This window comes from Fukomys damarensis, unplaced genomic scaffold (genome assembly GCF_012274545.1).
Source record: "Fukomys damarensis isolate Sample0158 unplaced genomic scaffold, DMR_v1.0_HiC HiC_scaffold_18, whole genome shotgun sequence".
Taxonomy (NCBI): domain Eukaryota; kingdom Metazoa; phylum Chordata; class Mammalia; order Rodentia; family Bathyergidae; genus Fukomys; species Fukomys damarensis.
Window position 1 is genome coordinate 7,351,240 of NW_022900930.1, and position 25,395 is coordinate 7,376,634.

General features: G+C 37.5%; 1 protein-coding gene and 1 long non-coding RNA gene across 3 annotated transcripts; one reads left to right on the plus strand and one right to left on the minus strand.

The window, feature by feature from the left end:
* Positions 1–3,564: 3,564 nt before the first annotated feature.
* On the minus strand, positions 3,565–21,395 carry LOC104848530. Of its 2 annotated transcripts, XR_776438.1 has the most exons (6): positions 21,305–21,395; positions 19,213–19,344; positions 18,932–19,128; positions 18,408–18,608; positions 4,921–5,092; positions 3,565–3,701 (listed from the first exon to the last, which is right to left on the minus strand). It is a non-coding gene; the product is annotated as an uncharacterized LOC104848530 (long non-coding RNA). The 2 variants fall into 2 exon arrangements; XR_776437.1 differs by lacking the exons at positions 3,565–3,701; positions 4,921–5,092 and adding an exon at positions 15,251–15,281.
* A 1,371-nt stretch (positions 21,396–22,766) lies between these two features.
* LOC104848891 (histone deacetylase complex subunit SAP18-like) lies at positions 22,767–23,204 on the plus strand. The gene is given in 1 exon segment (XM_033765580.1): positions 22,767–23,204. A coding segment is annotated over 1 exon segment (438 nt).
* The last annotated feature ends 2,191 nt before the right edge of the window (positions 23,205–25,395 follow it).

Here is a 25,395-nt window from a genome sequence, read left to right on the forward strand (position 1 = left end):
TGCCAAGTAAGTTTTCTTTTCTTTGTAGTTTTATTAATGTATCACTCTAGAATTTTGATCCCATATGAATATTATCTACAACTCTTTTGTTAGCATTTGTATCCACTCACATACTTTTAATGCATAAATAAACTTGGCCTCACATTATGAGTTAATATTTTTAAATCAAGGGCATACATATTATTTATTAAAATAATGATGCTTCTTAAAAATATATATATATACATATACATATATGAAAGCACCAAAAATAATCATCTACAACACCAGAAGTAAACACAACACCCTGGGAAAACTTGTCCAGGGATATTAAATCTGTTACTAATACAAAATTATTACCTGGGCCTCAAATAGCATTGTCTGTATGCAGCACAAAGAAATGCTTCTCTATACCATACATCTCTCCACCATATGACCATAAGCTGTCAAACAAAACATCTACAAATCTGTTCTCAGAAGTTATCTTTAAGAACTGATTCTAAATATTTACTTTCTGAGCTGGCACATAATATTCAAGTGTAGCCGTTTGATAAACAGTCACTGGCATCTTCACAGCCCCTGCCATGCGAGCCTACAAGTGCTCCTTTATATCACGTACCAGGAAGAAGAGATTGAAATAGCAGGGTGAAAAGGAAATGTTGTTGGCTGTTGATTATTTTATATCTTGCTCTGCTTTGTTTTCATCAGTCACATTTATCCCCAGCTAGCTGTAAGACAAATGTGAACACTGCAAAACCCAAAATCAGCCTAGAGCCTGGAAGACTGTTCCTGCAGTGCTATTGCATGGAAATAAATTTCACCCATGAACTCTGTCCATCAGTTATTTCTGCAGCAAGGAATTATGTGTGTACGCACAATATGAAGAAACTTATTGGCAACACTGATCTTTGATTCCCTCTTCCTGTTTTTTCTCATCTTCATTTTCACCTTCTTCCTCTTCCTCTTTTTCCTGATTTCTCTTCTATATATCACACATTTAATTTAGTGCATTCCTTCTGCTGCCAGTTGGGTTACTTGAGTCAGTAATTTGGCCTGCTTCAACCCCTAGACATTTTCAATAAAGATGCATAATTCGCTAGGATGCTGGATCTCTTTTAAGTATTTAATTGCCTAATCCTAACAAATATTATTGCTTCCATCCATTTCCTTTGCATTATATTTTGCTCTGAGTAGATATATAATTAATCTAATTATCCCTGAAGTGTAAATGACTGATAAGGCTTAATAAGACACCTGTTTGATTTTTTTTGTATGTCCATCTATAATGAATTGTTCTAAATTCAAGTATCTCATTTCAGACAAGTGCGAGTCAATGAGAAAAGAGCAATTTGGCATAGAAGATTTGTATTTTTCATAAATTCTATCTCAAAGGCAAAAAATATGCTCTTCTACCTACACACGCTAGAAAACCAAAGTTGTTATTTAACATTTAATATAAAGTTGTTATGTGAATATTTATTGTAGGGATACAGCAACCCCTACTACTGTTCTGAGCAGATAGAAGCATAGGGTTGATTTTGAGACCAGTAGGGATGAAAAGACAGGCCGGCCTCCGCCAAGGCCTTCTTAGACCTGAGCCTTGGCGTGACTTGAATGAAGACCTGTTCACATCTTCTGGCTGACTCAGAATGATGCTTTCTCTTAACCTGATTCTACCCTACAAGATGTTTCAGCTGCTTTCATCTCTGTACTTGATTATTGGCTGATTTCTGATGATGAAAGCCCACAGTTTTAAAAACTAGGATGTTCTAGGTGGTGACAATTTTTGTGATCATCTATAATGAACTCATGGGAGGAAATGTAGAACACAGAAAATACGTAATTTCTACCAATAAACTCTTCACAGCTTTTATTTCTAGAAACACTGCCTATAACACAAGCCACATGCGTGGCCTATATGTCTAAACTGAAACGTTTACTCCTTTCCTTGATCAGGAAAATAATTTCTCAATAATTTTGTGTTTGTTTGTTTGAGATAGGTGTTACCATGTAGTGTAGGCTGGCCTTGAACTCAGCATGTGGCTCGTATTGGCTTCATATTCATGATCCTCCTGCCTCAGCCTTCCAATTGCTGGGATTCTAGGTAGGTGCCACGACGCCCAACTTTCCCTGTTAAACATTATGCTATTTTGCTTACATCCACCTGAAGGGTTTTCTTTAAAACTATTTTATTTCTTAAATGCATTTATTAGATTTTTTTTTTTTTTTTGCCTAGTGTTGTATAAGCACCCTGAGGTCAGAGAATATTTTTCTCATTGTTATGTTCCCAAGTTGTAGAAATTCATAAATTATGGCATTAAAGAAGAACTAATCTAAATTAACTCTATGCCATCCCAGAATCTTGTAGCTCATTGAGTTGTCAAGTTACATCCAGGAAGACACAGGTCCACAGTGGACAAGAATGATCAAAAAACCCAAAGCGATGCCTTCAAATCCGGAAAAGGAAGGTAAGGGTCCCACTTTTTTAGAAAAGCTCACTGTAATACAACTTGTGCAAAGCACAGAACTCAGTCCTGAATCTCAGACTGAATTTTGTATATTTGTATTACCAGAAATGATTAGAAACAAAGATGCTTTGTTTCCTGAAATTCTGAAAGAGCAAGAAAAGCTTAAGCAAGAGACAAGTCTTAATGTTGGCGGAAAATCTGCAATGAAGTTACTGAAATACTAGACTGTGACAAAACATTTCCAAAAACCTTTCTCAAGTCAGAAAATTTTAATTAGTTATCACTTCTAAAGAAAGTATTTTCTTTTATATGATCATATAAGCAAATGATTTTTAAAGACTGCTTTTCTCTTCTTTGCTATAAAGAAATTTGAAACAAAAATCTTTATTACAATTCTATCGCTATTGCTATAACTATTCTAAAGCCAAACATTTCTGCTATAAAAACTGGCAAACTGCCTAATAGGCGTGTTGGAGAAAGATACTTTGTCTTGAAATAGCGTCTAACACCTTTGAGGAACCGAAAATGTTTACTGTCCCTTTGTGCGGTAGCTGTGCTCTTTCTTCTTCCTCTGGAAAACATCTCTCCCCATAACTTATGTAAGAAGGAAAAAAAAGGAAGCAAAGCTTTTGTAAATAAGGAGGGGAAGAGCGATTCAAGGCAGGGTAGGGGTGTGGGAAAAAATAAGAATCAAGATATATCCTTTACAGGTACAAATTCTCTATGGTGAGTGTGATCGTGGAATTAATATGAGAGTGAAAAACAATGGAAACAAAGTCTTTGTAGATGGAGTGGGTTGAAGGGAGGACGGGGAATGAGGAAAACAATAACCAAGATTGTTATGCAAAGGTACAAATTTCCAATAAAAAATTAATGAATAAAATGTACCAATAAACTTAATTAATTGAAAAAAAGAAAATGTTTGAGAATCTTCAAGGAGGAAAGAAACCAAAAATGTTCGCAATATTCTCTCAGCAAAGAAGAGCCGATTAAACCAGCATTGAAGCATTCCACACTTTTTTCATAAAAAATGTGCAGGTCAAATACAGCCCCTCTCTTCCCTTCCTCCCTCCCTCTTTCCCTCCCTCCCCCTTTCCTTCCCCGTCCTTGCCTTCTCCACCGCCCCCATGAACATTCTGATGCTGAAAAATCCACTTGAGATTCAGAACTCCATCGGGTTCTTCTTGTTTCCTTCATTGTCAGAGGTAATGCAGAGTTGTTTGCAGTAAGTTTTCAGGAGGAGCACTTTGTTCACTGATTTGTGAAATAGAATATAACCCAGATCAGCTTATACCCAATGACTGGCATTTATGGAGGTTATAACAAACACATTAAAACCTGCTTATGTCAAGAAAAAATAAGGAGGGTAGGGAGAAGCGACCTCTGAATGAGATGGGGTCATTTGGATTAATTTTCTTCCTCTTGATCACAGAAGAGGGAACTTTTCTCTGGATTCAGTTCACACTAATAAAAAGCAATATTCATTTTCATATCCATAATTCTGAAATATGTCCATATTACATGTCTATCAAAGGAACTGATGACACTGTGTTTTGTTCTGGCTTTGGTTTGCCTTTCAGAATGAAAGGCAGGTTTTATTATTAGAAATAAAAGAGATCTCATCTTTCAACATGATTTAAAAATAAGAGCTGAATTCAATAACTTCTCAGGGCCGGTGGAGCCCTCCTAACTTCCTTTCCAAGCCATGTTTTTGCAGGTTGGCTACATCCTAGGGTTTGCAGCAGAGATCTGAGCAGACAAGCCTTTGAATTGTGAATGAGTACTCTCTGCGGCTTTAGGGGTCAGGCTGCTCACAGGGGTTCAGTGACCTCAGAAACTAATTCCTCAGCAGCACAATCTTCAAAAGGAAGCTTGTGATTAAACTGATAGAATGCCAAATGGTGGTTTGATTAAAGTGGGAGGTTGGAAGAGAAGCTACCTTTGGAAACAGAACATTTCTCTAATGCTAATAACCTTTGGTTTTAAACGGGGAATTCATTCTGTGTTTGAGATACTGAGATTCACTGACAAGAGCCCAATCACCTGCTGCTGCCATTCCTAGAAGAAGAATGGAACGAGCAGAAAACATTTAGAGGGTTTTCTCCAAAGCTTCTTAGGAATTTCAAAAGTGAACCAACTCAAAGGAAAAAAAAAGTAACTTTTTGCCTCTTCTCTACGTCTTTACCCAAAGATGAAGGAAATGTGAGATTTCCCCAGAAAGGTGAAAATTCAATGGAACAGATTCTCCCGCCCAGTCTCTGGAATAAACACCACCCAATAAACACCTGTATTTTAAGCAGCAAGACCCGTTTCAGAGTTTAGAAGTATGCAACTGTAAAATAATATTAGTGTTGGTATAATAAGTTCGGGAGAACTGCTTAGGGTACCGGTAGGAAACAATGCGGTGTATATTACCTCATTCAAATTTTGCAAGCCTCCTGGAAGATTTATATATAAAATGAGGAAATCTTACCACAGATGATGTTTGGAGGTAACATAGCCAGAATATGCTGTCTGTGGCCAGAATCTGAATTAGTTCCAAGGGAATCTAGAGTTTCTTCTGTATTCTGTTTGTATTCTCTGTCCCCCGACTTGTGTCCCAGTGCACTGGCTCAGGGCTCTGTCTTTCGGTAAGGCACTGCAAACTTAAATTTAGGGTTAGCAAAAACTCCATTTGAATCCACTTACTGGCTGTGTGACATAAAATTGTACAATTTGAGGCTATTTTCTCATCTATAAAACTTGAGAAATAACTTCTACCTTACAGGGTGAAAGTGCTTAGCGAAATAATATATGAGAAAGCATCCAGCAAAGAGGCTTGTATAGATTTTGTTTTTAATAAACATTATTTATTGGTATTGAGCACTATTATTTTGTTGTAATGACCTGAAGAAGCTGTGTTTCTTCTCAATGGGGCCTTAGGTTTTGTACCTACCTTTCTCATATCTGTCAGCTCCTGATTCACAGAGGGTGGTTAGTGCCTGCAGGATTGCAACTACAAACTAGGGAACTACTAACAGAATACAAGTGTAGAGCAAGTGGCTTTTAGTGGTGTGGACATTGGTGATCCATAATATGAATCTAGGAGCAAAAGTCCACTGTTAGTAAAATAAAGTCATCCCATAGGACTACATCAGGGAGAAACAAGCAGGGGGAACCCTCAGAAATCTGTTTTCTGAACTTACATGTGGTCAGTATGCTACGGGCAATTAGGAAAAGGGTTCATCTCTACAGAGCTGAAATTACGATGGCCTTCTCTCTTCTGGTCCTGAGGTCCCAGGCTGAGTTTTGTGAATGTAATTTGTCTTTCATTCACTGGTCTACATACTTCACAAACTGCTACAAAAATTTCTTTAAAATTTTCCCTTGAAACTCTCAGTTCTTGACCACAAGGAGTTTTTTGTTTGTTTTTTTCAATACGTCCTTAAGGATGAGTTAAAAACCATTAATTCTTGATGTATTTAACCTGGACTGAATGGATGAAAGGCCAGAGGAAACACGGGATAACCTGTAAGAGTAAGGCAACAAGAGTGGTCACTGAAAACGCAGTTAAAATATAGGCCTTCCTCCCAGCTGAAAGGGAAGGGGGACACCTTCTCCAAAGACCCTAATTAATCAGCCCAAAGTCTTCAGACTGTCTTCACAGTACTGTATGTGTCTTTTGTATTTTAGGAAACTAAGGTACAGAAAAAAAATTCTCCCTGGCAGTTTTGTCCTATTCCAAAATCTCAGAAGTAATAAGCATTTTCAAAGTGTGTTGACACTCAAATGGGTAAGGGAGAAACACATTTTGCATGTAAGAATCACCATCGTGACTCTTGCTTTTCCCATGAACTGTTTGTATTTGTAATGCCCTTCATTTGAGTAAGCTTGGTCTCTCTTCTTCTTTCAGATTTTTTGAGCCAGCTTTAGAGGCAATGAAACCAGCAGGATAACTGAGCAGAATAGAACACTAAAAGCAGTCATAATTTATTAAGTTTATTATTAGTAACCATGATACAGAGCTTTCTTAGTCACATCTGTGACTGCTATAATTCCTAATGATACTGTATTATTTGTACTCTAAAACCCCAAAGTGCTTACTACATGTTACAAAGCTATGAAAACACAAATCTACATAGTCATTGATAAAAAATTTCTATTTTTTTATTGTTCAAGCCGCATTTAACTATACTTTAAAAATCTGCTACACTAAATATATAAATGACCACAGAATTATACTTTTGAAGAAGATCTCAAAAAGTAATTTTGTCCACTGCACTGGCTTAAATAGCTACCTATTCAAATTATCAAAGACATGTGGTTATAATTCCAATTTTAAAAATCATAAGACATGAATCTTCACAACTCCCTAGTCTGCTTTGGTACTTGATCCCCAGTCTGTGATTAAGCTTTATTATAAGGGGAATAAGTTAGAACTAATTATATATGTACATGTTGGAGTATATCCTCTAATTGGGTAAAAAATTTACACCACCTTCAGTAAAACAGACACATAATAGAATTCCTTTTTCAAGATTTAGCGCCAAACTTTCCTAACTCCCTTAGTCCCTTCTTACAATTAACAGTGCCACTGACTTTAATTCCTTCTGGCACTCTTAGAACCCTAAATACAAATTTATTTTCATATTTGATAGAAATAGCAATAAATAAGATATGGGGAAAGGAGCCAAAATAAAGACGACTGCTTGAAACTTTAGAGTTAGTTATGTTCATTAACACTAGCCAATTCTGACTGCTTAAATTCAAAATCAGTCCATGTGCAGACTTTATCTGCAAAGTGAACTCCTCATTAACTTGCTGCTACTAACCTTTATATTTCTTTCCAAAAGTTCACTGGTAGAGTCATGTTTCCCCAGGAAACCTGGAAGAGACTGAGATATTGAGGCAGTGTCTTCGCAGGAAATGAAAACAGGAAAGGCAAGGGAGGGTGATGGAGCAGGAGAGGTGGCTGGGCAAACGTGCATCAAGGTGACGGGATAATGAGACTACAACTCCTGTGATTAAATTAACTGATTTATTAATCTTAAGATATGGATTGGTAACTTTATACATATATTTATATAAATGCATTTATATATTTGGATACATACATATGCATGTTGGTGTGTATTTGTGTGCGGACTAAAATCGGGGGTCTGGTGCATGTTAGGCAAACACACTAGCAGTGACCTACATCCCTACCTAGTTCAAAATATGTGGAAGTATGCATTTGGTATATTTTTATTAAAATGAAACTTAAGCAGTGTAGAAAATTAGTTGATAGTGATATTTTTGAAGGAAGTCTCACCTCAGTGAAATTTGAGACTTGTCCTTTACCAACTCAGTGATAGTAAGGCAGTTGCTTAACTTTTCTAAGCCTGTTTCATGCATTGAGTAGGGTAATAAGACTACATAAGGCTGTTGTAAAGGTTGAATAAATGACACTTATGAATACCACTTATGTAGTGAATATTCAATGAGGACAGCCATAATGAAGTTTCTAAAATGCTTGTCTTCAAATTTCGTTTATCCATGAAAGTTTCTCCGAATGTTGGAAGCTTCTTGTGTAGAATGAAGTTTGTGCTGCGCTGTTTGCTGTAGAAGGTGGGGAACTTGAAACTGCCCAAACTCTCTCCCCAACCCCACTTCCACCTCAGTAACCCCACAGGGCTCTGCAGACAGTAGCGTGAAAGTATCCTACTGTCAGACACCTGCCTTTCTTCAAAATGAATTATTAAGTAAACAGGTGAATTGATCTACCCAGTTGCCTTCTCTAGAATTTATTTCACTTTTTATCAGTTCTTTTGGGCATTGGTGTTCAAAATACTTATTTTTAACACTACATATTGTGCCACTCAAATTCTATGAGTTTTAACATCTCCCACTTTATGTTCTTTAAATTAGTTATTGTTATAAAGCATCATTCAAAAACTTTAACTACACAAATATGCATAATACCTTTAAGCAAATTCAGAGAGCCTTCTGCTCTATTTGGATTACTTCTAGCCATAGAAGTTCTGTTGAGAACATGGTTTTGTAACTCAGTGGCATCTTTACACAGATTAGAAAAAGCCAACAATTGCTTTGAGCAAGTCTAGACCTATAGTATGTGTGGACTGAGCAATGGCCAGGTGTCAGCCATCCCTTGGACCTTGGCTATCGTCTTGGCTTGTGATAGCCACAGCCAAGGTCTTGCCTATGACTCAAAGATTCACTTATATTGATATTATTATTAATTCCATCTCTAGCAGGAGGTATTTTAGAAGCAACAATGAGCTTAAATTTATACTAGGTCATGTTGAAAGTCTCATTTTTTAAGAGAGTTTTAAGAACAGGAGATATTTTTAAACTGTTTTTATGCCCTTTGATGATTAAAGAGATTTTTTATATCAAAAATTTCCCTGGAATATTCTGAGTAGTGTCTTTTAAAATTCCTAATAATAGCTTGGTCAAGAGACTGAAGCAATGCAGTACCTTTGGTAGGTGAAGTGAGAGAAACACATTTTCTGGCACTAACTCTGCTTCCCAGGAAAAAAAGTTTTAAGTTGTAGAGCATTGGTTATGTTTAGGGAGGCTTTAAGCAGGGTGGTTCTTTAACAAAGGTATAGTCATATGACTAAAGAAGTTGGAAAAGTTAATCTGCAGGACAAGTAAATATGAGACTGTTATTAGTAGAAAACTAAAGTTTTATTGTCTAGAGGTATGTGAGTACAAAGCTTTGGAAATGGAAAAGCAGCTTAGACTTGGTAAAAGCACTTAAAAGACATTGTTAGGTCAGTGTGAAACAGTTTATTCCACAAGTTAATCATTTAAATTCAACCTGCCTGTGTTCTGGTGTCATCATTTGCAAAATGAAGATAGGATCATTTTTACACAATTGTAGAAAATAAATAAGATAATCTGTATGATAGCGCCTACAGCCTAAGAAATATTACTTCTTTCTAAGTGATTTATTATTTAAAACAATTTAATCTGAACCTGATCTTCATTCACTTCAAAGCCTGGAGCACACGAGCTGGAATAGTGCAGCCCCAAAACACTTTTGTGGTGATGAAAATATTCAATTTTTGTGCTGTCCAGTGATGGTTACTGAGCAGGGCAGGGCAAATGTGGTAAAGGTGGATAAGGAACTAAATTTTTAAATAATGGAATTTTACCGAAAACACTTTGTAAAAGTGTGACTGGTGTACAAAACGTTGCCCGTGTTTGGCATGTATGTCTCGGGGAGTTTGCGGATAAAAGTATAACAGTAAATCATCAGGACCGTTGAGGCCATCAACCATGACACACCGAAGTGCCCACCCACTTCCTTAGTAATTCCTCCTTACCTCCTCCTCCATCTAATCCCTTCCTTCTTCTTTCCTTTCTCTTTGACCTCCTTTCTTTCTTTTTCTCCTTCCTTTCTTTTCCAAATGCAACAATATCTACCACTTACAATTCCAGTTATGTAATATCAGGAGCCATGGTTACTCTTCTGCGTTTAGGACATCTCCAGAATGTATTACCTTGTATAACTGAAAACTTTGCATCTTTTAACCACAAACTCCTTATTTTCCTCTTCCCGCTACCCCTGGAATCCACCACCCCACTCTCTGCTTCCTTGATTTTCACTATTTTAGACTTCACCTGGCATTTGTCACCTTGTGCCTGGTTTATTTCACTTAGCGTGACAAATCTAAATCCATTTTTTTTAAATGGCAGGATTTATTTGCCTATTAAAGTTGAGTAATATTCTCTTGAATGTACATAACACAATCTCTTTATTAATTAATCTATTAATGAACATTTGGATTGTTTCCATGTATTGGCTCTTAGGAAAAAATATTGGAAAAATATGGGAATGCAGATACCTCTTAGGGGCCAGGGATTTAGCTCAGTGGTTCCACCGCCTGCCATGCAAGTGCAAGGACCCGAGTTCAATTACCGGTACCAAAAAAAAAAAAAAAAAAATACAGATACCTCTTCAAGTTCTTGACTGAAGTTATTTTGGATCTATATACCCCAAAGTAAGATTGCTGATCATAAGGTAATTCTATGTACGCTAATGACAGCACCAATTGTATTTCTGCAAACAATGCAGAATCGCGCCCTTTTCTTTAGATTTCTCTTAGTCCCCTTCTCTTCACTGTGACACCGTGCCTGACACCCACAGCTAAAAGGAGAAGAGGTTTATTTTGACTCACAGTTTCAGCAAGTTCAGTCCACAGTAGGCAGGCTAAAATACAGAAACAGCGTCGGGGGAGAGTCTGTCACAGAGGAAAGCGGCTCACAGCATGCTCACCATGCCAGAGAGAGAGAGAGAGAGAGAGAGAGAGAGAGAGAGAGAGAGAGGGAGAGGAGCTGAGGGATGGAGGCACAGTCTTACACATCATGCCTGCAGGGTCCTCCTCTTCCCAACAGGCCCTGCCTACAAATAGTAAATTCAGCTGCCCATCAATGGATGAGTCTTGTACACAGAAGAACATAGAGAACACATCATCCAATCAACTTCCACACACATGAGAATTTGGAAGACATTTCACATCTAAACCATACCAACATCCTTACGGCCATTTAACTTCCATGTTTGAAAAGAGTAGCTATCCTAAGAAGCAAGGGATGTTACACTATTGTGGTTTTGAGGTAAATTTACCTGATTGTGTTGAGTATGTTTTGTATACCTGCTAGCCATTTGTATGTCTTTCTAGGGAAATGTATCTTCAGGGCCTTTGACTGCTTTTAATAGGGTAAATCAGGGCTTTTAGTTACTGAATTAAAGGAGTTTCTCCCTATTGTGGATAATAACCTCTTAGGAGATGTATATTTTGTAAATATTTTATACTGTCCTGTACATTTTTTTTTTGCTGTACAGAAACTTTGTTTAATATAATCTTACGCATTTATTTTTGTTTGTTTGTTTGTTTTGGTTTGGGTTTTTTTTTCTTTGTGTTTGCCTATGCTTTGGAAGTCATATCCCAAAAAATAATTGCTAACACAAATGTCAAAGAGGTTTTCCCTTCGTCCTACTAAATCTATAGTTTCAGGTCTTATGCTTTAGTCATTAATTGATTTTGAATTGATTTTTTTCTGTGTGCTGTAACAGAAGGTTCTAGTTTCATGTTCATGTCCATATGTGTTCATTTTCCAACACTACTTTTTGAATAGACTCATTTCCTCACTTCTTCGTTTCCTATGTGATCTTGGTGTCCTTATGGAAGATCATTCAACTCACTTGCGTAGGTTTAATTCTGTGCACCCTATTCTATGCCACCAGCAAATATGTCTATATACAAAACAGTACAGTATTCCGATTATTATAAATTTGTATAGTAATTTGAAATAAAAAATTATGATACCTCCAACTTTGTACTTCTATATCAAAAGTGCTATGGATATTCAAAGTCATAGTGGTTTCACATGAGTTTTTGGAATTAATTTTTCTATTTCTATAGAAGATACCACTGGGATTTTAATAGGAATTGTACATTGAATGTGCACATAGAATGTGTACATTTCATTAAGCCAGGTAGATTTTTAACAATCATATTCCATTCCATGAGCTTTGATGAATTAATTTTAATTCAAATGCATACATGCAGTTAGTGCCTATGGTATGGTACACTGCAATTATAAAATGAAATTTAGGCCTGTAATGTCCTACAAAATCCAGACCTTAGCAAAATCCTGTTACCAATAGGACAGACTCATTACAGACAAATTATTCCCCAGCAATAAATTTCTAAAACAGATTATTTTTCTCCAAAAACTTTAGGAAAATGGGTTCATAAGTTGAAATTGTTTAGGTTTCATGAACATTTAAAATTATATGATAATCATGTTCTTTGAAGTGTATTTTGTCTAGCAAGAGAATTCATACCTGTCATTGAATTCTGAAAGGGGATCATGATTAAATAAATAAATACATAGGCACTTGTCTAAATTTATTATACCTGCTGTTATGGCTTTTATCCAGATATCCCCCAAAGCATTATGAAGTACTACATGGAGCTTTTCAGAGGTGGCTGGATCTAGGGCGTGTGATGCTGGGACTAAAAGTGTGATACGTTTGTGATTCTAGGGTTAGAAAATGTGATTACTAAGCCTGCTGAGTAGTTTGGCATAGTTAAGGCTGTAAATAATGGGAAGGCCCACTGCGGCTGTGAGTGGCACCACCCAAAAGGCTGGTTGCCTGGATAGGATAAGATGGAAAGTCAGGCTGGCTGCTGCTGCTGCTTGCTGCATTGCTCTCTCCTGCCTGCTTTGCCATGGACTGTTTCTCCTCTGTGATGCCCCTCTTCCGTTGAACCCCAGCATGGAATCAGCAGACTAGGGACTGAAACTTCTATAAACTGTGAGCTGAAGTAAACCTTCCCTCCTTTAACTTTGAGGGTCAGGTATTTTTTCTGACAAGAAAATTAACTAAGATACCTGTTATAAATTTAAAGCGACCAAATTACTTTCAAAAGACAGAGGTGTCCTTTCTATTTCAAGAACCGATGTAACGAATTTATCATTTCAAACACTAAAATGTGAGAATTTCAGTAGAAATGTGTAAAATATGAAATTTGCAGAAGAGTTCAATTCCTGTATTCAAGTTATAACTAGTAAACAAAGGTTTAATGTATTTCATGTTTATTACATTTCAGTTTCACTAGTATCTTTTTGTTAAAATAGTACAGATATAAGAAACTGAAAAGTACAGTTCTTTCCCATTTCTAGTCCTGTATCTATACTTTTGTTTCCAAGCAATAACTATGTTGCTAATTTGTGGCATATCCCTACAGATACCTTTTTGTGTAACTGTACGTATGCTGTGTTTTCCACATGTGTGTGCAGACATTCTCCTGTGCTGTTTGTGGTAAGTTGAATAATGACTCCCAAAGTATCCACATCAAAATCTCTGCAACTTGTGAATGTTTCCTCACAGAAGGGCAGGCAAGAAAATTCCTTGGTGGCTCCAGAAGGAAAACAGCCCTGCTGACACTTGGAGTTCAGAGCACTGACTTTCAAACTACTAAGAAAATAAATGTGTTTTCTTTGTGCAGTGTAAATAGGAATCTAGTATTCTATTACTTTTTTAAACAGTGTAATTCATGCTCCTCCCTATGTAAGCCCATTAGCACATACATTGGCACTCCACTCTTTTTGGTATTTGCCCATAACAGAATTTCTCCCTTTCCCGCTGCTACACATAAGGTTTCAATACACATGGCTAGATACAATTTGACGAAACTTATAGTTTTGGTTTTGTGAAAGAGATGACTGCAGAGAGGAACTGCTTTGGAAAATGAGAAAGAAAAAATGGTAAATGCATTGTCTGCCCCTTTCCTTACAGTATCTTACCAGCAGAGCCTGCTCTACTGTTCCACAGCCAATAAGCTCTATTGTGTAATGCTCCGGCCAATAAATCATCTGTAGGAGGAGAAAGGGAGGTGTATCTCTGAGTAGGCAGCTAAGAAGCCAAAGCATGCTTGTTCTCTTTCCTTACCATAGATGCCCCTCACAGAGTTTGAGACATTAGCCCAGTGCCAACTGGTCTGCAATGAATATGTTAGGTAGTGAGACAAACGCAGAAGCAACGTCTTGTAATTCCTGGCATAAATGCCCGGTGTGTGAAGATTCCACAATGTAAGAACAACGTTTGTGATAAGCTTCCTGATTCAATATGTATCTTTTTTATTACTACTACCAAATTTCCTTCCAAACATCATTATATCTCCACCAACATTGTTGGAGGGACTTCTCCGCACTGTTGACAGCAGTAGGTAAGAATCTCTTCCAAATTTTGCCTTTCTATTGAGAGAAAAATGATATCCCATGGCTTTAATCAACATTTTTTATTTCATGCAGTTTTCTCCTATGCTCACTATTGAATTGTATTTCTTCTGTGAAATGCTTACATTGCCATTGTCTATGTTAGTTATCTGTCATTTTTCATATAAAACTCCTGGAACCCTCATATGTTATGGATATTCCTGTTTACATATTATGTATATTTTTAATAATTTTTCATTTTTATTTGTGTTGACTTTCACCACACAGAATAATTACTGAATAAAAATTAATTTCATTGAATTAAAGCATCTCATCAATCATTACAGTGATCATAGACCTCTAAGACTAGCTCATTTCAAAGGCTGGATGAGAAACAGCAATTCAAATGCCTAGCTTTGAGTTAATGCACTCACAAAATTGTGAAAGGTACCTGATAGATCAGGAAGGCAGACAAGAGGAAAACACCGATGTCCAAAAACTAAAAGCTAAAATCCTCAAAAGAAAAGCAAAGATCAAAGTGAATGTAGAAATTAAAATTTATATAATTATAATAGAGGTAATAATAACAATAAAAAGTTGGTGAAGTTTATCCGCAGTCATTAAAATATTTATGACCAGCGTGCATACTACATTTTTCCTAAATGTAAAAAATTTTTAGCTAAGTTCCTAGGGGTAAGATTTTTTAGCTAAAGTTGATCATGGTAGCACAACCTAAGATTATAAAAGCATGAAAATAACCAAGAAATAAAATTTAAAATGGATATTATAATTAGACAGGTTAACTAAAGTCTGACACATAAATCAGTAGTAATATAATAAAGCTGCTCAAATTAATGAGTATAAATGATATGTAATCCTAAACCAATCTGAACGTCAGTTTTTCATGAAGATTATTCTGTCTTGTCCAATTTTCTTCCCCTTGGCTTTTACAGAACTTTGTCTTTCTAGTCTAACATTTATCAAGATGAATCATATTTATTGTTTCACATATCCACGTTTCCTCTCCAGATGTTAAGATCTCCAGATCAAAATTTATGAGTTTTTTATTCTTTTTGACATATAGTTCATGCTTCTCACTTCAAATGTGTTCATTCATTTCTTTAAGAAAAAGAGACAACAGAATTGTACACAGACCATAAATACAATTGTGTAAAATTGTATTAATAGATTGCTATGTATTAGAAGGTAACAAAGAATAAAAATAATTCTTACAGCATAATGAGAGCTTCACAAACGCTGTCTCAAATTATGTTAGTTTTTTAAATGCAAAGTAAGATGAAGAAGGCAGTTTTCCTAATCCATAATTCTACCACCCAGAGATAACTACTGTTAACATTATGGTCTATTCTTTGCAAATATTTTTATGCCTTTAAAAAATGTTAAGATTACTATACTGATAACATTGTGTGTGTGTGTTTACTGTACATTCACCCATATTTTTATTGTAAGATGTTTTTGCAAATTTATTTGTAGGCCTGGAGAGTCAGACCTAAAGGACCTGTGCCACTCAAAACAGCAATAAGGCAAATCAAAGTTCTCAGAAGAGGTGACAGACAAAAACTTAATCTTGGTCATAAAAATGGTGTTAGCTTCTTTCAAGAAGCTTAATTTATTTATTTTTGTTTTTTGAGTTTTAAATATTTGGGTCTGCTTGCTTATTTGTTTTTCAGGAAAAATAATTAATGCCTAACCCTGTTACTTAGACAGAACTGAGGACAAATAGCTGAGTAGGAAATGAGAAGTTTTAGAAAGAATTCCTAAAAGAAAATTCTTGGAGAGAAGTGGTGTAAGGAAGCTTCAGCATTTACACACACACACACACACACACACATTAATCTGCCCTTCTTAAGAAATACATGTAGGCATGAAACATGTTCCTAATTACATCTGTATCTTCCAAAGGTGAAATATATAATATAAGGATGTCTGCAAACAATTTACTTCTTTGTTTCCTACTTTGATACCTTTTATTTATTGTTCATAGCTGGTTACTCTGAGCATAGGTTCCGGTACTACACTGAATAGAAATGTCAAGGGTGGCCTTTCTCGTCTTGTTCCTGACCTTAAAGGAAAAGCTCCCAGGTTTCCACTGTATAGCACGACACTAGTTGTGAAGTTTATATTTATAATTTTATTATAGCGTGGTAAGTTTTTTCTATTTCTAATTTGTGGAGAGTTTTATTATGAACAGTTGTTAAAATTTGTCAAAAGATTTTTCTCTGAGTCTATCAAGATGGTTATTTCATTAATGTGATATGTAACATTGATTTGGGTGTACGGAATCACCTTCACATCCCAGTGTTAAGTCCCATTTGGTCATGGTGTACAACCCTTTTAATGTGGTATTGAATATGGTTTGCTAGTATTTTTTAAGACATTTCTCTTCTGTGTTCCCCCAAAGTATTGACTATCATTTTCTTTTCCTTTACTGTCTTTGCTGGGGTTTGCTGTGAGAGTAATGCTAGCATTATAGAATGAATTTGTATTTGTTCATGATTAAAGTGTGGCATAAGCACACCTCTGAATAAAAAGGAGGAAAATCTTGAAGTGCATGGCATAGATGAACCTGGAAGACACTTACCTTAAACAAAATAAGTCAATCACAGAAATAATTAGATACTGCCTGAATCTACATCCATAAGGATAGACTTAGAGAAACAGAGAATGGCAGGATGGTTCACAGGGGTAAGGGTTGGGGAACAGTAATTATTCAACTGACATAAAAGTTTATTTATGCCAGGTGAGTTAGTTCTAGAGATTTGTTTTGTAGCTTAGCTCGTACAGTCACCAATAATGTATTGTGTACTTGAAATTTTGTTAAGGCGGGTAGGTCTCGTGTTAAGTGATTTTTATCATAAACAAAAGAAAAAAAGCCCAAAGGAATTTTGGATATGGTGAATATGGAGAAACCATTTCAAGGTTATAAGCATATGTTTAAACTCATTAAATACATATATGTTGTATATTAATTACAACACAATAAAGCTGTAAAAATACACTCTAGCACCAGCGTGTCTTCCTAAGCTGCAAAGTAAAGTTTCATATAAACCCATAACAAGCCACCATCTTGCGTTTGTCTCCATCTGACCATAATAAAACAACAAAACCCCTGATAACAGGGAGATGCTTTCTGCCCTTGAAAGTTCCTTTCTAATCTTCTCTTTTCATGCTTAGGAACAATAGGAACCACCTTCCAAAGTCCACAGTTTAATGGAAAGACATAGAATTTCTTAAGATTATAGCGAGGTTTTTCTGCTTAGATTAAATAAATTATTTCTGCCGATACAATTCCTTTTAGGGTGTAAAGATCGGGATATCCATCGTGGATATGGAGCTTTCTTAGGTGCTTTGAATGGCCACAGTGTGGTCAATTAACTTTATGAAAGGGGTGACCGGTCTACGCCTGCACTGCCCAATACAGCAACTAGTAGGCAGCTTCAGTTAGTGAATGGTTTAGATATTCAGGGACTATGTTTTTCATTTTAGTAGAATTCATTCAGGATTAACTTTAAATATCCACATGTGTGCAATACAACTGCAAGCAATACCTTTGTGCTCATCACCAAAGCTATAACCTTCCTTGATGGATTTTCTGTGCCTTACTCCTCTGTAACTCCTGCGAGCCTTGCGTGTGTAAAGAGCACCATGACCACGCTGCCTCGTGACAGACTTCGTGATGCCCGAGTTCCAGTCTGTATCAACTCTGCACAAACAGGTCTTCTGTTTGAATGCAGAGATGCTCAGAACAATGGTACCTTCCTTCAACTTTTCAGGGTGGTCAGTAATACCACATTTTGCCGAATTGCTTTGTCCATGATTCAATACAGCTAATGAGAGTGCATACATACATACACGAATATATATATTCATATTTTATTTCCAAAAAGGAAAACTGAAATCTCGGATCACTTCCAAATTATTGACTACAAATCCTCTGCTGACCTGAGAATAAATATTCCAAGCACACCTTTATCTCCAAGAAGACTTTTTCTCATCTCTGAGCTCCAACTGATCAGAGCTTTTCAGCATTTTCTCAGGATAAGCCTCGATATTTGCCCTGCTTGTCTTTCTTCCTTTGCTTAACCATCAGAACAAATGACATAAAAGATCCAGGGTGAAATCAGTGAAATGAAATGAAAATATACCACGGAGCTGCTTAGCAGAACGGTTGAACTTCAGGCAACCCCTTGAATGGTTGAAAAATTAAGATCAAATTAAGCTTACTTGAAGACGTGTTGGTGAAGACTGCTCTGTTTCTTTATAGAGTGCTCCAGGGGAGATGCAGCCCAGCGATCTTGTTCTCCCCTTGGCTACTTGCTGTCATCCTCCCAAAGATGCTACCTCGCTCTGGCCATGGCGGTGGCTTGAAGGATCAAGGCGAACTCACGGGAAGCTAAGTTCTTCAAAATGTGGCTTTTTTAGAACCTGAACCAATTAGTGGAGTAAATGAGAGACACACTGCTGTCAGGCTCTGAATAGGAAATGATCTGCGAGTAAATTGAACAAGCAGGGAGACAGTAAATAGGCAATTAACATTTGTTGTGGCAAATCTACACCTGTTGAAGCTGAACGTAGGACGGGAAACATGAAGGGGATGACAGAGAAGCTCTGTCACACACCATAGAATCAGAAATATTAAAGCCTGAACTTCATGAAATCATGACTGTAAATAAATAAAGCTGAAAAATTACTCAGACATCAAGAAAGATACAATTCACACAGAAATCTTGTTTTGCCCAATTTTCTACCTGTTGTCCGAAAAGTTGTCACAGTGTACTGCAGATATTAGTATTATTTGAGATGATTGTTGTCCTCTGGAATTAAGGAGTCATAACAGATATTGTTTGAGTGGTAATTGCTCTCACAGACAATTTCTTGAGGCATTCCCTTCTTTCATAGAGCCTTCTGCTAACACCTCTCCTTTTCTAAGAATCCCTTGAACATCCTACAAAAAGACATGTTGGCTGTGAGGAATCATGCTAGGAACATGGTCTGGAACTTTAATAACTTTGCGTTTCACGATACATACATTTATGTCCTTCTCCTTAGGAGTCCTTCTCTGCCATTATACAGCTCCGATGAATCAGACCCCTTAGATTTATGACTGCTCTTTGCAAATCTTGGCTCTGTTTTAGCCTAGCCTTCTTTCTAGAGATGATTCCTTATGACAAACACAAAATAAACATTTCAAAGTCTAGGCCTTGGTGACCTTTAGCCATGATATTCTGATGCAGGGGGCATTTGACATTTGTTAATTACATGGATTAGGAAAGCAGCTGCCTTCCAACGAGGGAGTCCTTTGTGACAAAGTAGACATAAGGAATTGCCTCCTCTAAAAGCAGTCTAAATAATGAAATAGCTCCCTGATTTTGAAATTGTTTACATATCCTCATTCAAAAAGCAGAAGAAGGAACTGGAATTTTCTTCTATGACTATGATTTATGATTTAATATCATATACCCCCAGTTATACTCAGTAGAATACTTGCATCCTGAGAGATGCTAACAGGTACTCTCCATAAACAATTAACTTTTAGGAAATTGTGCTTATTTATACTGTACTTGAAAACTAACAGTGAACAACATGGTGAAATTTACAAGAAAAATTACACTCCCAATACCATTAACTCCACAAGAGACTTCATTGTTGCACAGTTTGCATTCTTTTCATTTAATGCATACTTTAGAACATAGTTCCACTCAGTCCTTTTTTGGAGCATCATTATCTAAGAAGGGGCAACTAAACACTTCACTGAAATTTTGAATATCTTAAATATTAGCCACCTACCATTTCAACTCAATAAGTCACTATCCTTGGCCTTCTCTCAGGGACTCCAGACTCCAACAACCTGGTTCCCTGGCAGGATGAGGATCATTCAGCACCCTCACTTGCCTAGTACTGCATCCTTCTTTAGAAGAAAATTCTAGGTCTGTCTTATACGTATTTGCCCAATGATATCTCACCTGATCACAAAGGGATCCAGAACTAAGGAAAATCTCCAGAAAAGTAAAAAGGGAGACTCTTACAAGTGCTTATCTCTATAAATTTTTAAAACTAGCTCTAGAGCAACAAAGTTGTGTCTTAATTTTTTTTCAAACATTTCAAACAACAAGGTCTTTCTCTTTGCCTTATATGAATTGTCAGTATCACTACTCTTGCACTTTGTCTCCACGAAGTAAAGTACAGATTACTTGAACATAAGTTTTGTAGTACTTCAAAAGTTGATCTGATAACCAAGCTTTTATTCTAAATAGGGGTGACTCTGGACAATTTATCCACAGCCCAGGCTGAATGGAATGATTCAGTTCGCAGTGTCATCGTGCTGACTCAGAATGGTGCACAATTTGAAATGTACCATTTCCTTAGGTCAATAATTTTCTATATAATATTTTCTGATGGGAGTTGAGGGCTGGTGACTGAAACTACAAAAAGAAAAACCGAAGAGAGAAGAAACTTCCCTCCGTATTATGCTCCCTCTCTTGCTTTATTGCATGTTAAAATGATAACAGACATTTCTGTGGCACTTCTGTCTGACAGAAACACGTTTATACACTGATTTTTACAAAACAATCGGGCAGACAGTTTCATTTACCCCACCTTTGCAGAGCAGAGCATAACGCTGTGAGAAATCGAGCACATAGCCACATGGAGACTAAGTCGTGGAGGCAGTGAGCATCCGGATGGCCTGGATCTAGAGTTCTTGCTCTTAGAATTATGTATCTGTTTATTCCACGGAGTCCTGTCACTTCTCTCTCCACATGTGAACTTATTATGGCATCGTAAGACTCTTGCTTCAATATGTTTTGTGCTTTTATAACAAAATACCTGAGACTGGGTAATCCATTTTTAATAGATCCTATTATTTATGCTTTACTGTTTATTGATATAATTTATAAAGATAATGATTTCATTCATCGTAATTTGTATCTTTACATACTGTATCTTGATTCCTCTTTTTTTCTCATTTTCTCCCTTCCCTTCAACTCCTCTTCCTCTCCTTATTTATAAAGCTCTGTTCCCATTTTATCCTTTTCTCACTTTTCTTTTCCATTCCTTCCTTCCCCCTCCCCCTTCCCTGGTTTCCTTTTCCTTTTGAACAATTTCTTCCTAATTCACCATACCTATCATGCACTTTGATTCTTCTTTACACTTTCAGAGCGTGGGTAATCTGTAAAGAGCAGTAATTCATTTTTCCAGTCCAGGAGGCTGGGAAATCTGAGCTCAACAACTGACACGGTGACGTGGTGGACGGTGCTTCCGTGAGGCTTCTGTGATGGCCCAGTGACGCTGCATTCTCAGGAGGAAAGAAAGCTGTGTGCTTACATGGAAAGGCGGCTCCCTCCATCAAGGGCTTCCTTAGTAGTATTAATCTATTTAGAAGGGTAGAACCCTGACCACACGAATGTCTCCCAAATGCTGACTGCCTCAACACCGTTGCTTTGTGTATTAGGTTCCCAACACGTAAAATGTGGGACACCTTTATACCACCTCTCTCCTCAGACGCATCTGCGTCACTTGAACACTTCACGGGTCCCCACATGCTACAACCTCTGCCTGGACTATCTTTAAAATGTACAGTTCAGGATCCAAAAGTAACTACAAACAAACTTCACTCTTTACTTGTATAGAATGCAAGAGTAGGTCTGATTAGTAATTCACCAGTCTCCAAAGACACTATCTTCTGCAACTATATTCTCTTGGTCCCCAAGGTGGCAGAAAGACCACTCATCAAATTTCTTCACAAAAAAAAAAAAAAAAAAAAAAATCCAATACCCGACCACACAGCTCTTTCTTTCTCTTTGTCCCCTGCATTTTATCTTTATCTACATTTTACCTTGTACATTTTCTGAGATTTAAAATATTTTTTTGCTGCAAACAGGAATATCTAAGAGATCTCTCCCATGCTAATCAGTTATACCCCATGGCACCTACATTATTATCATGGCATTTACAACATTATACATTATCACTCACTGCCCACGCATACTTTATTCTGATACTTTCTCTCACGTGGGAAAACTTAAGTGACCATTAACTCTTTTCCTAATTGATTTGAAAACCGCAGTGTTTCAATCTATGCAAAACTAAGCCGAAGAATCAAGCTGGTAATATTGATAATGTGCATTTAAAATTGCATATTTCAGTTAACTATAAAATTTATTACTAATCTAATAAAATGTATGAAAATCTTTAACCAGCCAAGAACTTGGGGCCGCTGCAGCATTAGCCCTTGCCCTTTCACAGTTGCTCACAGGCTGTGTGACTTAATGTGTAAAAGGAGCTACACAAAGTGTCGGGAAGCTATTTTCTGCATAAAATCACAGTACGTGTTTAGATTAAATGCTGCATTTCCATGCAAGACATGGGGTTATAAGAATACAATAATTACAGAGCTCTACTCAAAGTTGTGTTTAGAATAAAGACATAGTAGGGACCTTGAAGTACCTGACAGTAGACACAATTAGTAGTAGTCACTTTCCCATTCACACACACGAAGTGTTTAAGTAGCAAAACTCAGTATACAGGTTCCATGCTGTATTAAAACATGAGTTTTATAAAGACAGTTGTAGCGACTCCGTGTTCATGCTCAGGTCCAGTGTCGGAGGTCAGGGCGAGCGTCCGGCGGCCAGAAGGGAGAAGATGGCTGTGGAGTAGCGCGTCACCTAGGAAGAAATTAAGAAGGAGCCAGAGAAGCCAATCGACCTGGAGAAGACACGTCCGCAGCTGCTGCGGGTCTTCACCACCAACAACAGCCACCGCCACCGCATGGATGAGTTCTCCGGCTGCAACGTCCCATCCAGCGAGCTGCAGATGTACACCTGGATGGATGCAACCTTGAAAGAACTAACTAGTTCAGTAAAAGAAGTCTGCCCAGAAGCTAGAAAGAAGGGTACACACTTCAATTTCACAATTGTTTTTATCGATCTTAAAAGACGTGGCTATCGAGTTAAGGAGATTGGCAGTACCAGGTCTGGCAGAAAGGGGATAGATGATTCCGTGACTTTAAATGTTGACTGTTAGTCACTCTAACCTAGAACACATTGCTTGAATCAAGTTTTTGGTTGGTTTATGTTTTTTTTAGAAGTAGAAATACTAGCCTGTAGAATTGTTCCGTAAGTATTTATAAAGGCTTATAGTGCCTGACAAAGAAATTCGAGATAAGCCTGGAACCTAGATCTAGTGGCTCTGTGTTGCTGTAGTTTACCCCACACAACCCTCAGATTATTTATTCATTCATACTAGATAGGCTTGTATTTTAGATATAAAATTCTTGATTTTATTGGAGAATAGCAACGGCTACCTTCCCATTTGTTGGTGGAGGGGGGGATACGACTTACTATGCACCTCTAGTGGGTAGGAACTAAGAAGAGGCCAGTTTTCATACGCTATGAATGTTTACAGAGGCTCCCATATAATCCCATGTGAAGGAGTTTGGTTGGTGTGTCCCGTTCTGCTCTGCTGGAATTGTTCCTTTACAGATAGATTTCAGTTTCCCACCAAAAGTACAGTTGAAGAACCATGAATGGTCACCACAAAGCATCTTCCTCAGTGCTTCCCTATCTGCCCCGACTGCCCACTTTGGGCATTGAAACTGAATCACAGCATGTGACCCTGACTCCGTCTTCTGCTTTCCCCCAGCAAAACTGGGACTATTACGTGTGCCCAGACTCTGATCACTGACTCGGGTGACATTTCGTGTGGTGTATCAGTTGTGTGTATGTTGTGCACACATGCACATGAGTGGGTTAGAAAGCTGTTAAGCTGTTAAGCCAGGTTTAAAATTCTCTAAGGTTCAAACAGTTACTCTTTAGTAAAAATCTGAACTTGGCCTTAAAAAAAAAAGAAAGTTGTCCTTTTATGGTTGGATACAGTGCAAAAGTTGACACAAAATTCACCTGGCTCTTCATGTACATTCTGTGTCACCAGGTCCAAACACCCACAGAGAGAAGCAGTCAGGAAAAAAACTCCATACTGAACATATACAGCGTTTTGGTCATTGCCGCATAGACAACGTTCACATTTTATGTATTATGAGTGATTTAGAAATGTTGTACAGTATATGAGACGAAGTGCATAGGTTATATGCAAATGCAGTACCGTTTTATATAGGAAATTCAAGCATCTGCAACTCTTATTATTCATGGGAGTTAGGTCCTGGAATAAATCTGCTGCTGAAAGCAAGGGATAACTGTATCTAACATCACTAAGCTTGGAGAATAAATAAACCAGTAAGTCTATCCAAGAGGCAATGAGAGATCTAGTGAACTACAAAGAAAAAGGTACGAAGCTGGGTGTGGTGGCACAGGCCTGTGACCCCAGAACACGTGCAGCTGAAGAAGGAGGATCCCTGGTAGTTCAAGGCCAGCCTGAACTACATTCTGAGACGTTGTCTCATAAGACAAACAAAAACCCAAGCAAAATGGCAAGATGGAAGGCTGTGTATTTAACCTTTACCTCCTATGGTATCCGCCAGAGTTTGTTTTGGCTGGGGATGTAGCTCAGTGCCATTGTGTTTGCCTGGCAAGTGCAAAGTCCTGAGTTTGATCCCCAGTACAAATAAAAAAAAAAAAAAAAAAAAAAAAAAAAAAGCCAAGCCCAGAAGAGACAGTAAAGAGCTTTAGTTAACACAGGTGCTGAGTTCCAGTTCACACAGAAGCCATGTGGGTATCCTGGGCCCCAGGCTCTGTGGAGAAGTGGTGAAATTCAGCTGAAGCTTGAAACATAGCTGCTACTCTTGCCCTTTTTAGTCTTCCTTGCCTCCACTTGCGATCCAGGAGGACCAACTTGGAATGGTTTGAAGATCGACTGGGATTGCCCCAAGTTTTAGTCCTTCAGAAATTACCCTGAGCCATCCCCCTGTGCCATCCATAAAGCTCACCCCAGCCCTGGGGAGAAGCACTTGGATCTTCAGACAGAAGGCCCCCAGGTAAAACAATGGACAGGGACAGCGGCGCTAATTTCAAGAAAAGAATATAGCGATTGTAAACTGCAAAACAGCATGGGGTTTTATTGAAAAAGTGACTCTTTCCACACAGCACGCTAGACTTAGAGAAGACGCCCAGCGCAGCGCCCACCATATTTGAATGTTTAATCAGTAACATTTTGTGGAAGGAGTTGATTGTTTAAGGATCAGCCATAAATCAATTACAAAACAACTTCATTTCAGGGTTCCTAGTGTTACAGTCCTACGGTGGCTAGATGAGAAATGGCC